Source organism: Medicago sativa, chromosome 7, assembly GCF_051527215.1.
Source record: "Medicago sativa cultivar Bolivia chromosome 7, Bolivia_mono, whole genome shotgun sequence".
Lineage (NCBI taxonomy): Eukaryota > Viridiplantae > Streptophyta > Magnoliopsida > Fabales > Fabaceae > Medicago > Medicago sativa.
In genome coordinates, this window is record NC_140755.1 from 95794587 (window position 1) to 95810373 (window position 15787).

Below are 15787 nucleotides of genomic sequence, written 5' to 3' on the forward strand. Positions count from 1 at the left end.
CTACTTGTCAAGAGCGATGAGATATTCACCTTATACCAATAATCCACTATACTATACTTGCCTTCTACTAGCACAAAATAGCTCATGAAAATGACATATTAGATGCAACAATGTTTTCACCAACCGTAGGCCGTTAGTGGTTAACTGACCATGGTTTAACTAAAAGAATCGATGAACCAAAGTAGGCAAAGAAAACCATAGATCACGGATGACAACCTTCTAGTATAAATGACTGTTAAAATATACTACTATGAACCATAAATTACATCATGAGTTTCCCATGAGCAATCATACAGACAGAATAATAGAATTGCAGTAATTCGTTAAGTAATATAAAAACATTCATCTAGCATTGCATTTAGAATGCCATAGGAAGTGCATAATATTGCACTCAATTAATACTGACACATAATAATTGAAACCATAAAGAAATTCGTGGCAACAAAATTCAAATTATATTACATCAATAAATTAAATGAGGAACAAAATAAAGCAGAAAAAAGTGAATCGAAAAGGGTAAAGAAATGACAACAAAATGCAAGGTATTTAGTTACAAACCTGTTTGTGGGGTATAACCCTCCTAAATTAGCTAAATATCCCATATAAAACCAAATGCTAGTTAAAACAAATTACATTGTCGACACCACAAAATTACACAAGCACAAGACACCCATACATATAAATATACTATGTCATGATCTTTAATATACCACACAAGGACTAATCAGATTCACTAGCAGTTGGCTAAATCATTGCATTTGCATGGAATCTATGTTCTTACTCAGCTCCTCCAGCTTCTTCATCCTCAATCTTTCACTTTCCCCCACCAGCTAATCACATCAAAAATTTAAGAGGTATTAATAATTAGTAGCAACAACATCAATCAATAAAATTAAGAACATAAAACCCCACATGTATCAGCCTAAAGATATTTATGTATATTCAATGTGTGTGTTTGGTTTCTCGGTAGACAGCTAACAGTGATTATAAACATAAAATTGATTTTGACATGAGGAGGAAAATTGTCCACTTGAGAAACATGAGGAAAAAAAAAAAAACTGGAGTCAATCCATTCTCATTTGTAATATGTATTTGCTTCTGCGGTGATAAAAATTGTTATTCTCACTAATTTATATTCGCATATATTTGTGCACGTGTGAGTTGAACAATAAATTTGAGTGTAGAAGTTAGGTGTAGAATAAAATAACTACAAGTTATAGTTTCAAGTTAGAATCAATTTTAAAGTTAAAATCAATTCTACTCTACCAAGGAACCAAAGAAGGTTGATTGAATTGATCTTTTCTTTAGAGTTCATACCAACTTGAAACTAAAATTTGTTTGTGAACTCACTTTGATGTGAATATAATCATACAAATCATTTCACAATCAACTAACTTTTAACCAAAATCAATTTTACGAAATCAATACATTCAAATTCAATTTTGATCACATCAGAACTACACACTAGGAGGATCATTCACAAAAACGATTAGGAATTTGAGACTAACCTCCATTAATTTAGTAATTAGCTGTACTTTTTCCCTATTCTTTTCATTGAAAGCTTCAAGGGCATCTTTGTATTCTTTCTCCTATAACGTATCAAAAATTCAATTTCAAATTTCAATGGTGACACTAATAAAATATCATTAGACCAAAAACACTAATTAACAGTTTCTCTATGAATTTAAAAATAACCTAGCTCACCTTCTTCTGGCAGGTATGACCAAGTGGCTTTAATTCTTTGTTTACTGAATCAATTCTCTTTCTAACAAGTGAAACTTCTTTCCTCATTGGATCTGCAAGGGCTTCAAGCTCCTGATATTCCTCAAATAACATAAAGTTTGCAATTTGTTCAATTACATATCAATATCAATATCAATATCAATATCAACATGCTTATGAAAAAAGGAAAAAAAAAATAATGGCTGAGGATATTATTTAAAGGCAAATTATTAATTATTTGTTTCATATATTAATTAATACTACTTTCTGACAAGAACAAATCCAGGGGAATTATAAGAGTTTTCAAATTTTATATTACTTTCTCATAAAACACAAGAGAAAAGAAAAATATAATTATTTTTTAATGCAAATTCACTCTGTTTCTAGAACAGAACCATAGATCGGGTATAATCAAGTGTTCTACATGTTCTACAAGCCTCAATTAATCAAATTATTACAACAAAACTTGATTTATTAAGAATAACATGCAAGAAAAAGACAAAGTAACTTGTTATTTTTGCAAAAAAAATAAAATAAAATTTAATTTAATTTAATTTAATTCATTCCAACAAACTCTTGTTCACCAGATTCCAACATAACAACTACTTCCTCGTATTGAATCCTTAAATTTTTGTACTTATGTTTGGTCAATTTACTTTTTTCAAAATTTCTTAAAAAAAAAAAAAACTTTTTTTCCAAAAATGAAAAGGGTTTCCAAGTTTGAGTAAAACTGAAATTCAAGATAAATCTAAGAAGAAAAAAAAAGGTTCAAAATATAAACCTCACGAATGGTAGCAAGACGTTTAGTTTCTTCTTCAACACGACCCAACTGAAACTGAACCTTGTCTCTAACTTCCATCTTCTTCTTTTCAATTTCTTCTTCTTTAGCCCTAAAAGTTGATAGAGCAGACCTTGACATCTCTTCATCTTCCTTTGACAAGTGACTGCTAAAGCTTAAACTCCCTGAATTCTGTACAACCAACTGGTTGTTACTGTTGCTTTGTTGTTCACTCATCTTGTTGTTGTTCTTCTTCTTCTTCTTCTTCTTCTTTGAATTTTTCTCTTTGTTTTTACTCTCTTTCTTCTTTTATTTTTGTCTTTCTTTTTCTCTTTTGCTTTGTTTTTTTGGGCTTGAAATGATGATCTTTTCTTTTCTTTTGCTCTATTTGGTTTGTGAGTGCGCTTTCTTATGTTATCTGTTTTGCTCCTTTGCTTTTATTTATGGACCAAATCAAAACGTACAATATTCATTTTCAATGAGTTTTAATTTTTAATTAATGAAGAATAAAAATAATATTTTAAAATAATCCGAGGTTGGGTTGGAAATTACTAGAAATGTGTCACTTTCTTTCTTCTACTTTATCTTTATGAAGAAATGGTCACAATGAATTAAGTATTGAGCAAATTGTGGGTGACCTGTTCCAACAACTTATACTCCTTCTCCTTTGCTTCCCAGCTTGGATTTCTTCTTTTTACCCTACAAAATAAATATTGTATGAAAAATTTGGACCGTTCTTACAATACATACATGACTTTAGGATTTTTTTTATATACTTAGATAGAATGTGAACTTTTTGACCGACTCACAAAAGGGAATATCGACACTTAGATCAGCATATGTTCTAGTGTGCGTGTGGATATGACGAGAACATGCATATGAGAACTTTACTCAGATCTTCCCACTTGTGAGATTGAGGACCGATGTTTTTTCTTATGACAAATAGCCCTCAAAGTTGCTTCAAACATGAAAAAGTTTGTTCTAATAATCAAGATACTTGTATACGATTTGCGTTTGATATTTTTAACTTTATTTCAAAAAGTTCAAATGGTCAGTCATACATAACAATGTTGTGTCTTGTAGATCTAAAAATATAGTTTTTAAGATGATTGGTTTTGTCGTCTAAACATGATTTGGAGAAAACGGCTGAAGCGGACGCGATTGCGGGTATAAAGTGGGCGCGATGCAGGCGCTTTTCACTTAAAACCGTTTTCAGGGACATTTTTGTAATTTTCAAAAGCCTAACTATTACTCTTCTCATCATAACCAAATACACAACTGCAAACACAACTTCTTCATCGTACAAACAAAAGAAATCCATCTCCTCTTCTCTTCTCATCATCTCTTGATCGCAGAACACACTCTCCTCTTCTCATGTCATCATCTCTTGATCGCAGAACCCATCTTTGTTCTCCCCTCTTCATCTCTTGATTGTAGAATTTGTTAATTTGTTAGATGTTAATTGTTAACTTGTTAATTGGGAGGATGACCTTGTTAATTTGTTAAGGTATTTTAGTATTTTTTTTTCAACAGTATAGTATTTTAATATTAAATATATTAGTGTTCGCGCCATCGAAATAGCGTCCACTACGCGTCAATTTTTGGGGTGGCCGCGCTACATTTTCGCTTTGACAATAGAGGTACATTCAATGCATCGAAAATTGAAGTATTGAACATTTTCAATGAATAATTTCTTAATCGAAAATTCTTAAAAAATGTCTTTAGAGCACTTGTTAGCAATATCGATTGATTAATGATGTACTTTGTTATTCGATTGCTAAAAAAAAATCTTTTATTTCGGTGTAATTTCCTACATTAATTTCCTAACAAAATGACGATGATCTTTGAATTTAATTTAATACTAGTAAAAGACAAAGGTTACAAAAGCTTAAGATCCGGGCCAGTTGCCAGACAATCACTGTTGATAAAGAGGAAATGGCATTCAACTTTAGTGAATGAAAGGTTGTTAACTTTGGTTTACATGAATAGTTATAGCTAGGATGATTCTAGCCAGATAGAAATAGTAGTCCTATACATACATACCCCCATGATGGGTGTTACTTTAGGATTTTTATATACATTTAGAAGTTGTAAATAAATAAATAAATAAATGTTAAATTACAGCACAGCTTTTAAGTTATTTAAATGAATGCTAAATTACAGCAGATAAAAATTTCATTTCAATCAAAGTACTATTTTAAATGAATGCTAAATTACAGCAGATAAAAATTTCATTTCAAAGTACTACTGTATGAGGAAGAGGGAATATTTTTTATATGGAGGGAGTAGAATATTGTTATTGGAATTTGAGCTAGGGGTTCGTTTTCCCAGACATTCTTAAATCTTAAGGGAAAAAAAAAATGTTAGCCAGCCACACAAGATGCTGCCAGATAAGTTAACTTAACCTTAGCTTCATTAGCCTTTCCTTCCTACGGGTGTTGCACTCCCTGGCGAATTCAATAAGACAAGAAACATACTCCCTTCGGTCACATTTATAAACAAAAAACCACTTTTCAGGTTCATTGAATACATAATGTATTTGGTCTATATTATTGACCAAATACTTTAAGTATTGAATGAATCTAAAAAGTGTTTTTTTCCTTATAAATGTGACCAGAGAGAGTAGGCTTAAAAATTCAATTAAACCTTGATGATTGTGATTGTAAATCATCATGTTTACTACTAGTACTAATACTTCATTTGACCTTGTGATTGTTTGCTAGTACTACTTCGTTTGACCCTGGATCTGGGTTCAAACTTATAAACTTTAATTAATAGTTATCATAATATATAAATAAAAATAATATATATTCAAAAAAGTTATATTGTCCTCAATTACACTATACTCAAAAAATTACATATACACTTTAATATTGTCCTTTTTGTTGTATCTTATCTAAAATTGTTGAGTAATCTATTAATTATCAATATTGTCAAACACATATCTTCCCGAATAAATCATGAGACGATCAAATACAATGTGTTCTAGGTGAATTGTTTCATCTTTTCTTTTGCTAAAATAAATTTAGGTGAGTTGAGTATTTAAAAACCAACAATGGGTGACAAAAGAGAAGAGAATGAGGATCAGGTACACGTCACTCATCTCGTCTCAAAATGATTAATGTACAAAACTATTTTGTATTACTAGTCTGAGTCTGTTGGCTCAGAGACACGCTAAGTTACTAATTAATGCAAATTTATTTTTCTTCTTCTGGTTAATTAACAAAATGAACTAACTATTACTAACATTGTATGTAACCACTAATTCATGTTTTCTTAAAGTAAAACAACTCGTAGTCTTATTATGTTGTGATATGTATCATATATGTAACATAAAGTAGCAAGTTCCATGATTTGAAGCTTTAAATTTTGAGCTTTTATTTTAAATTTCACTCAAAATTTGTGATTTTAATTAAGATAGAATGGATGACATGAAGAAAATTTTAGTTAAGATGACTTCTTTTGAGATCAACAAGATCTCATCCTTTTATCGTCTCGTTCTTGTAGAACTTGTATAACATCGATTTCAAGGTCGCATTCTAGTTTAACTAACTGGTTTAGTCTTATGTTAGGGTTGGGTTTGGGTATAGTCAAACTTGGCATAGCTAGATGCAGTATAACATTTTTTTTTTGTTGATAGAATCTATAACATTATATAAATTTAACTCATATATTAACTATCGATTAACTATTTTTTGTAGGACTTTTTTCTGGACAATTAATCTCGCCAACTAAATTATTCTTCAAATGTATATATACCAAATGCAACAATTTTTTTTTTGAAGGACCAAATGCATCATCTTAACGTGTGCCTATACATATATGGTATTTTTTTACCAAATGTATAATGTAAAGTCTCGAAAAAAAGTTGCTTAATTATGATGGGTAATATTTTTATTTTTATTTTTCAAGAAAAAGTGCTTATACTTGACTTTGCTTGCATATTTCTTTTATAGGGGAGCTTGCTTATACTTGTTTGAAAGTTTTATAATATATTTTTAGTATCTATAGAGTTTAGTTTTTGCATAAATTTTATTTAATTTAATCTCTATTTGGAAACGTTTTACTAAAGAATAGATGTTTTTAACCCCCCCTAGCCAGAGACTAAAAACCTGTCTCTACAAAATCAAAATAGAAATTTAAATAAAATTTATGTAGAGACCACATTTAAAAGGTGATGATAGTATAGAAATCACCTCTCAAAAAAATATATAAAATAATTAAAAATTCTTTTTTATGATATTTTAAATATATTGTCAACCCACCATGTTAAACTCTATTTTCTAATTATATACATTCATTCATATTAACACATTTCTAAAAAGAAAAATAAAATGTAAAGGACATGGGCCTAGCTAGTTTATACATGGATGCGGGAAAATACTTGGGTGACATAATGTCACCGTGACATTAAATTTGGGCCACACAAAAGTGTTGTGTTGTGTGGCCCAGATGTGTTGTATGTGTTGTGTGGCCCAGATGTTGTGTGGCAATGTGTGTTGTGTGACCCAGATTTAATGTCACGGTGACATTATGTCACCCAAGTGCTTCCCGGATGCACTGTATGTATGGTAAGTGCATAAGGGGTAGCACTTGGGTGACATAATGTCACAGTGACATTAAATCTGGGTCACACAACACACATTGTCACATAACATCTGGGCCACACAACACATCTGGGCCACGCAACACAACACCTTTGTGTGACTCAGATTTAATGTCACGGTAACATTATGTCACCCAAGTATTTTCCGTGCATAAGTACTTTTATGACCTCCAATCAAACGGATTCAGAAAATGTGACCGTTGAGATTGTCCCTAGCATTTTGTTTTGCTACAAAATTAAAACCAATTCCAAAAATTATTCTGTCAATACAAAATCCAAAAAAATATTATAATACAGCCGAAAGAGTCGTTATCTAGTCTATTCACATTTTCTGCTCAAATTTGTGTATAAGATTCATGTGAAGGAGAAGAAAACAAGTCTTGTTCGTATATAAGATCCTTATGTTATGGATTAAATATATCGTTATTCAGTTGGTAGCTAGCTAGCTAGCTGGACAGAGATTTTCAACTAACTCTTCCTATTCCTATTCCTATTTTAGTGTTAAGTTTTCTTAATTAAGTATACTGGTGGTACCCTTGGGGGTTAATTAATTGCATAGCAAGCATATGTTGTTGTAATATATGCACAATTGCACATGTATGACAGATACCGCTCAATATTGGCCCATATTGCCAAGAAAACTTCCGGCATGTTAGTCTGCAAGCAACTTGGATTTGGTCACACGAATTTGGCTTTCTGCAGATTACGTATGTTTAAACTTGTTTATTTATATATTAAAAAAAATTGCATTTGAAACATAATTATTTAGAGAATTTACAGTAAAATAATAGCGTTTTCCGAACATAATAGGTTTATTTTGGTATGATTTCTATGGCACCTATTTTATTTTATTTTGCCAATTCTATGACACCTATTAAAATGGGTGTAACCGTAACCAATTGTCCTTTCCTTAGTTAAGGTTTGAGACATGCAAGTCGCTCACATACTTTTTAGTTTCTCATAAATTCTTTCTAAGAAAATAATCTTATTTGAAATGTGTAATAACGATTTATTATTCACTTTGTCATGTCCTGGAGTTTAATCTATCATGTTTGATGCAAAATTTATCGATTGCTCAGACTCAAATATTTTTTTTGTTACAAAGCTAACCAAAACAACAAAGAGGAAAACATGAGAGATTAAGAACTACTCTCTAGAAGAAAAAAAAGTTTCGGTTTTGTCTATCTTGAGGAGACTCAAATTGTCATCTGGAAGAGAAGAATGGATGATGAGATCTACATTTGATAAAGCGCCTAACCAGACTTACCATATCTAGCAGAACTTAAATATAACCAAAAAATACATGTATCTAGCCTTAGTTTGGATTAAATACATGTATCCTTTTCCTTGTATTTAAGTTTAGAGGCAGTAACTCTTTTTGAAAGCTAACAACAATATTTTGTTAAAATTAATATTAAAAATAAATAAATTATTAGACAAATTTAAAGATGAAAAATATGAAATGCATCTCTAATTTTCTTACAATATTTTGTGACTGGAAAACTAATGGGAAATTTTATTATTCGCCTCTAATTCATGTCAATAATTTTATTTTTGTAGTAATGAAATTATTCTATTTTTTGTTTCGATGGTGGAACTTTGGTGACCTTTGTCGACAATATACCATGCTATGTTGCAGGTTAGAAAGTTTAAGGATTATGTCGAAAAGATGACCTTCCTTTCCCTGACAATCGTCCCCTTTTAAAATTTGGTGTGCCCTCTCGACTCTTGAGATTATCATTGAGGTCCTGCGACTTGGTTAAGTTTTGACCCTCTAGACCTAATATTATACTCTTGGGCTCGATCCATTATCTAAGGGGATGATTCAAGTTTTGGAAATGTACTGACCTATCAAAATAAGAAGACACCTTCTGTTTCCATCCTATTTAATTTCTCCTTAACCATATTCGGTTTATAGAATCCAAACGGAAAAAAAATCCTATGAAACCCTCCAAAACACGTTAAACATTTTGGATTTTAGAATCCAAACAGGGTGCACAAGAAACTCATAGGATGGAAAAAGTAAGTGTGAAATAAGAATATTTTAAAAACTTTTAGCTATCTTTATGGTTGGTATAGATTCTATGATAATCCACAAACTCCAAGCATGAAGAACACAAGGGTGAAATGCTCTTAGACCCATACTTGATAAAGATTAGATTACTAGTACTAGTATATGATATTCCATTTTTATTTAAATTAAGCTTATCTTGTTTTTTATTTCAATGCAAAAGTATAATAGGTGATTTGAATTTTTGTTTATTATTTTAACGCAAAATCATAATAGTTGATGTGAATTTTTGTTATTCATTTACATACACATGAGATTTGCTCAAGGGTCACATAATACTCAAGCGACACATTGAATTTCCTAATGTATTGAACTCTGAAACTAAAAGCATCAATTTGTTGTCACAAACAAAATGAAATAGTACTTCCTTGCCTGCACTTTAACGTTATTTACAAGTCAAAACCTAAGTCATGACTCATTTAACGGTTGAATGAAAGGGAAAGAAAACATAAACTTTAGGTAAACGCTTTGACGTGAAGTGGTCAGAAGAAACAAACAAACAAACGAGTACAGAGCAGCACAATAAAGTATTAAGTTTTTCGAAGCATTTCCTTAACAAGAATCAAAATGTAGACGTGAGGTGTAAGGCAACTTATATAAAGGAAAATGCTAACACACTTTTAAAGAAGCACAAGTAGTAATTAAGTACTATAAACAATACGTGTATTCATTGCATTGAAAATCAAAATATTTGATTTTTTAAAAGAATAATTATTTTATTTAGAATATTTAAAGAGTGTCTCCGAGACACCTATTGGCAACACCTTTACATAAATTAGAGTCGTAGGGACAGGATCTTGTCCATCTTTTTGACAAATATTACATCATTTTCTTCTTTCGATTTCATATGTAGGTACACATTGACCTTCAAACATAGAATTGGTATATACACAATACGTCCTACAGATTATTTTGAATTATTTGTTTCTTATTTACGGTACATTTGATCTGCTAAAAAATAAATGATTGAACATGAGAACTTTCATTATAATGTGTTTGATTGTATAATTATTTGAAGACATGACAAACTGAGGGAAAACGACATGACAAAACTAAAATTCTTGGTTCTCCATAAATTATAGCACAATTTTTTGTTTCAAGTACAAGTTGTCTAAAATACAAAAATAACATTTTATCCACCAAACATCATATAAGATAAAAAAAAATATTCAATACTATAAAATTTTGTTCTGAATTGTTGTGCCATATAATGTTATGTCATGTATTTATCTTTTAGCGGATGAAACATATAATTTTTTTCTCTGGTGGCTATGATTGAGTCTGCAGTATCTACTTTACATATTCGCAATTTTTCTAAATAGAACTTTACATTTTCAAAACCCAAATCAAGTGTTAAACCGCACTTGTAAATATCTCTGTTGTCGATGGTGTGGGTTACCAATATGAAGCATGTGTCCATCAAGGCAATGTAATCTTTTCCAGCAAATTACTCTTATTAATAATGAAAAAGTGAGGGTGTTGTTTTAAATTCAACGGTGGTGATGATGAGTGATGAGATGGAATCAGTGATGGCCCAAGACCAAAAGAAAAGAATCTTCAACTGGGGTCCACTTAGCACAATGAGGGCCCAAACTAAAAAGAAACACTCGACCATGGCCTGCGTAATTTTCAGCTAATTAAATTAAGTTTAATTGATTGGTGGCATTTAGGGTGGGTAAGAGAAAGAGTTTCCCACCATGAAAAAGTTGATTTTGATCATTAGATCAAATAGGAACACTAATCATACTATGGTCTACCCACACTATATTTTTCTCAATCTGTCTCCAACCTCACTCACCTCACCATTCTTCTCTCTCCTCCATACCCCCACTCACCCACCACCACCAGCCACCATGAAACCACAACCCATTTTCATCTTCATCATGTTGTTCTTAAAAAAAATACCCTGAAAATTAACATTAAAGATTCAAAAAAAATTCTTCACGTGCTTACAATTAAGAAACATACATTTTATGGAACCAATTATCAAAATCAATCTTCATGAATTGCAATCTAAAAAAAGTTAAAAATCAATCTTCATAGCTTCAATCAAACCTGTAAGAATCGATAATCAATATATATGTAGTGACCCATTTGAACTAAAATTAAGTAGCACACAATAAATATTACAGTAATATTATAGCCCATATTTGGATTATCACATCATGAAATTTTTGACGAGGGGGGGGGGGGGGGGGGGGGGGGGGTATAAATGGGGCGCTTGAATGATTAAGAGAAACTGGAAAAGAGAGATTGAGCTAGGTGCGTCGGATCTGAAGCTTGGTTTGGACGAGAATGGAAGGAACCGGTGGTGAAAGGGGTTGTAGGTGATGTTGCGGGTGGTGGAGAGCAAGGAGGAGAGAGAAGGGTGGGTGGGAAAAGATAGGGTGTAGACAGTCCATAATAAAATCAGTGTTCCTTTACAATCTAATGGTAAAATGTCAACTGACCTATGGTGGGAAAATCTTTCCCCTTCCCATCCTAAATGCCACCTAATTGATTAGCCACTAAAGTAGAAAATCTTAGCATCTACCCACTAAATATTTGAAGGAAAGGAAAATACGATTATGGAGGCTATTCAACAGCAAGAAAGGAGGGGGCTTTACCTAATGCGTAATGCCAACGTGAGCAATTTGGATTCATTAACAAAGTTACAGAACATGCTAATTTATCTTAAAATAATTAGTACTACTACCTTTTCTATTGACAGAACTGAAAATAATTACTTTTCTATTTTATTTGAATGAAAATTTTATCAATGTAGTAATAAATTACAGTAACTTTTTTTAGGGGCGTAAATTATTACTTTATTCACAATAATAATTGATGGTGCAATAAAATGTGGATGGCTGGAGGGAGGAAAACATAAGCCGCACTATGATGAATTTTAAAATTGTAAAGGATATTGACAAGACTGCAAAGGAGACTAATCATCAGGTGATGTCTTCCTTAAAAAAAAAAAAAAAAATCATCAGGTGATGTCTCTTGACCTTTCAGACATTGGTGCGCCTAACTGACATATATATGGATGTTATTAACGAGTGCCCCGGATGCTCTTTAAGGCTTTGTTTGGACAACCAAAGAAAGTGAATGGTAAGAAAGTATAAGGAAAGAATGTTGAAGAAAAGATAGTAAGTAGAAAGTGAATGGAAAGTGAGATGATTGTTTTAGTTGTTTGGTATGAATGAAAGTGATAATAAAGTGAAAGGAAAGAAAGTTATAATTTTATGAGATGACATAAATGTCCTTATATTAAAATGAATATATATATGTATATTTTTTTTGGAATGAATACATACATGTCTATACTATAATATGCACAAAAGAGTGACGATATAAAATAAAAATAAAACAATAGCAAAGCCTTAGTTTTGTTACCAGGATGGATATGATAACAAGCTTGAAGTCTTGTGACGTCAGAAGAAAATCAATTGGTAGTAAAAAAACTGCACATGTGTAAAAGAAAGTTTTCAAAAGCAAAGGCTGTTTAGTAATTATACCAAAATGGATGTGCTGATCAACCTTTCTTCGCACTTGGGAGCGGAAAGTTTTTTTGATGTGGGACCCACCCAAAGAACACTTTCTTTCCTCTCTGACAGTGCAACCAAACAATGGAAACACAAATTTGGATGAACTTTCTTTCCTTCCTACTTTCTTTCCATTCACCTTCCCTAGAACCAAACAATGGCTAAGTATCCTAAAATTAGTACTACCTCCGTCCTTAATTATAAGATCTTTTGAAGAAAAAAATTGTCCATTCTTATAAGACCCCTTTGCTATTTCCAACTACATTAATTATTTCTTTACATACATGCCCCTATTTATTATACATTTTTTTCTTCAATATACACCGTCCCATAATAACCGAGTCATTTGCAAAAAAAAAAAAAAAAAGTGTATCAAAATATCTGAGTCATTTCACTTTTTAAAACAATATTAATTATTTTTTCCCTTTATAACTCTAATTAATATTACTTTCATCATTTTCAATTCAATATATTCCACTTTACATTTATGATAGTGGAGAATGCACCAATACTTAACAAGTGCACTTAAAACTATTTTTTCTCTCTCCTTCATTTATACATTTTTCTTAATACGTGTGAAATGTAGGGGTGTTCGCGGTGCGGTTTGGTTCGGTTTTGAGCAAAAAAGTCATCCAAACCGCGAGATAAAAAAGCATGCGGTTTGGTTTGGTTCGGTTGATTTTTAAAAAGTCATCCAAACCAAACCAAACCAATGCGGTTTGGATTGGTTCGGTTTGTGCGGTTTATCGCGAGATAAAAAAAATATTACATTAACTCTAATATTGCCAACTTGTTACAAAATAAACATAGAAAATTTTATTTTGATGTTTATATGATAAAATATTAGGTCAAACTTATATCAAAATAGGTAAAATTAAGAAGAAAGATAAGCATGAAACAAATTATTGGGAAGTAAAGAAAACAAATTCATTACTGGAAATGAATTGAAAGAGATGGAAATGAATTATAATCGAACCTGATGGTGCAAAGATGGAAAAATCGAATCAAAAGAGATTATTCTTGAGCTATGTAATTGGGCTAGTACATATTTAAGTAATATTCATTATTCTTGCGGTTTGGTTTGGTTTGGTTCGGTTGCTGAGATGCAAACCGCAAACCGAACCGAACCGCGCGGTTCAGTGCAAAAGTCATCCGAATTCATCCGAACCAAATGCGGTTTTTTGCGGTTTCGGTTTGGATTGGTTTGGTTTGCGGTTTTTCTATTGGGTTGGTTCGGTTTTGAACACCCCTAGTGAAATGAGCTTTTGGCTCAGTTAATCCGGGACAGGGGAAGTAAATAACATGTTGAAAACATAAACCAACCCTCTCTCTTACTCCCTCCATTCCTTTTCTTTTGATGTTTTAGGTGATTGCACAAATATTAAGGAATCATTAAATTACAAGAATAATTGTATGGTTTATACTAAAATACCCTTACTTATTCCTTGATTTTAAATAATTGTATGGTTTTAAAATTTAAATAGGGCATGGGTAGTTGAAGTAATTCTTATTATTTCAGATTACTACTCCTCGGCAGTTGTACTCCTTTTAAATTTTTCAACCCATTTTTTAATTCAATTGTGATAAGTCAATAGTCCCAACCTATTTAATTATTAAAGTGTGTTTTTTAACAAGGGTAAAATTGGATAAAAAGTATTAAAAATTTTAAAACGTCAAAAGTTTTGGAATAAACTTTAAGTTCTAAAACATCAAAAGAAAAGGAATGGAGGGAGTAAAGGATAAAATTGTAAAAACAATAGTAATTACAAACATATTTAATACAAATATCCACTATTTTAATTCCCGTTATTTTTTCAAAAGGGCCCTATAATTAGAGACGGAGGTAGTAATTATTCTTTTGAAGAGTCAACTGTTACAATTTTCAATACACAACTTTTCATTAAAAAAATTGCTATTTAAAGTGCTTAAAGAGTGCCCCGGAGGCACTCGTTAACATTTCCCCATATATATTTCGATGAGAACAATTATGTTACCAAAATTGCAGGGGCGGTTTCACCGCCCGGCGACCCTAGGCGGTCGTCCAGACTCGATCGATAATTTTTGCACATTAGGCCCAACCCAAAAGCCCATTAACACACTTACAAAAAGAAAAATTTGGGCAAAATTTGAAAATTCTCACACGCAAATAGGCTCGGAAAAGACATTTACCTCCTAATTTTATTTAGCACACTATTGACAAGTTCATCTCTCTTATTTTAACGGGTTAATTTTTCAAATTGACTCTGTAATATATATTATGTCTGAAAAATGACCCTGTAAAATACAAAACATATATTCTAGCATTGTAACTTGAATTTCTTCTTATTTTTGACCACCCTATAATATACGAGTAGTTTAAAAATGTGACCTACAGGTTGAATTTTTTTCACCTTCATACATGTTTAGCACGTTAAAATATAGCTTTACACAAAAAATCAAATTTCTTCGACCAGGGAAAAATTAATTATGAATTTTTATTCCTTCATAATTATGAATTTCTTAAACAATTTATAATTAATTTGTATCTCGTTTAAAAACTGCAAAATTTCATTATGAAGGTTCTTATCATGTTCTAGTCATGCCTACAAAATTAGGGACTAAATTTGACTTGTGAGTATACGCTTCCGCGGAACAAAATTTCAATTTTGCACGTTTGGTTGAAAAATCAAAATAAATTTAAACGACTTCGAATTGCTATGAAACTTTACAGATCCTTTTTATGTATTTTTATAGATGTCTCTGCAAATAATGAGCTCAAAATTCGATTTACCGATCGAGATTTCCGTTGTTTTGTTTTTTTTTGAGTTTTGACACTTTAAAAATTCATAATTAATTTGTCGTTTGTTGAAAATTTATAATTTTTTCTGTGTAAAGCCATATTCTAACGTTCTTAACTCGCCTCTAAGAAATCATGAAAAAATTCAATCTCTTAGTTGTTTTTTTGGACTTCGCGTATATTACAGGGTTATAAATAATAAAAATCTCGAATTACATGTTCAGAATATATGTTATTTAATTACAGGGTCAATTTTTCAGACTTCACGTATATTACACTGTTTATATATTATGTCACATGTGAATTT

The 15787-nt window shown here is 31.3% G+C and overlaps 1 protein-coding gene across 2 annotated transcripts; it reads right to left on the reverse strand.

Moving 5' to 3' along the window:
* Positions 1-503: 503 nt before the first annotated feature.
* Positions 504-2911, reverse strand: LOC146910698 (uncharacterized). 2 transcript variants are annotated; one of them, XM_085731075.1, is made up of 4 exons: positions 2504-2911; positions 1705-1815; positions 1509-1589; positions 504-830 (listed from the first exon to the last, which is right to left on the reverse strand). In XM_085731075.1, the coding sequence occupies exons 1-4, from the start codon at positions 2735-2737 to the stop codon at positions 750-752; spliced, it is 507 nt and encodes a 168-aa protein (XP_085587201.1). In that variant the 5' UTR covers positions 2738-2911; the 3' UTR covers positions 504-749. The 2 variants fall into 2 exon arrangements, with proteins under 2 accessions (XP_085587201.1, XP_085587200.1); XM_085731074.1 differs by having other exon boundaries at positions 1705-1824.
* Between the last annotated feature and the right edge of the window lie 12876 nt (positions 2912-15787).

What these genes read in the sequence shown, in the direction of transcription:
- LOC146910698 (XM_085731074.1), bottom strand. Translation starts at nt 2,737, where the DNA reads ATGAGTGAACAACAAAGCAACAGTAACAACCAGTTGGTTGTACAGAAT. An exon ending in GTCTTGCTACCATTCGTGAG is followed by an intron (nt 1,825 to 2,503) that starts GTTTATATTTTG and finishes ATGTTATTTGAG; the next exon opens with GAATATCAGGAGCTTGAAGC. An exon ending in TAATTACTAAATTAATGGAG is followed by an intron (nt 831 to 1,508) that starts GTTAGTCTCAAA and finishes TGATGTGATTAG; the next exon opens with CTGGTGGGGGAAAGTGAAAG.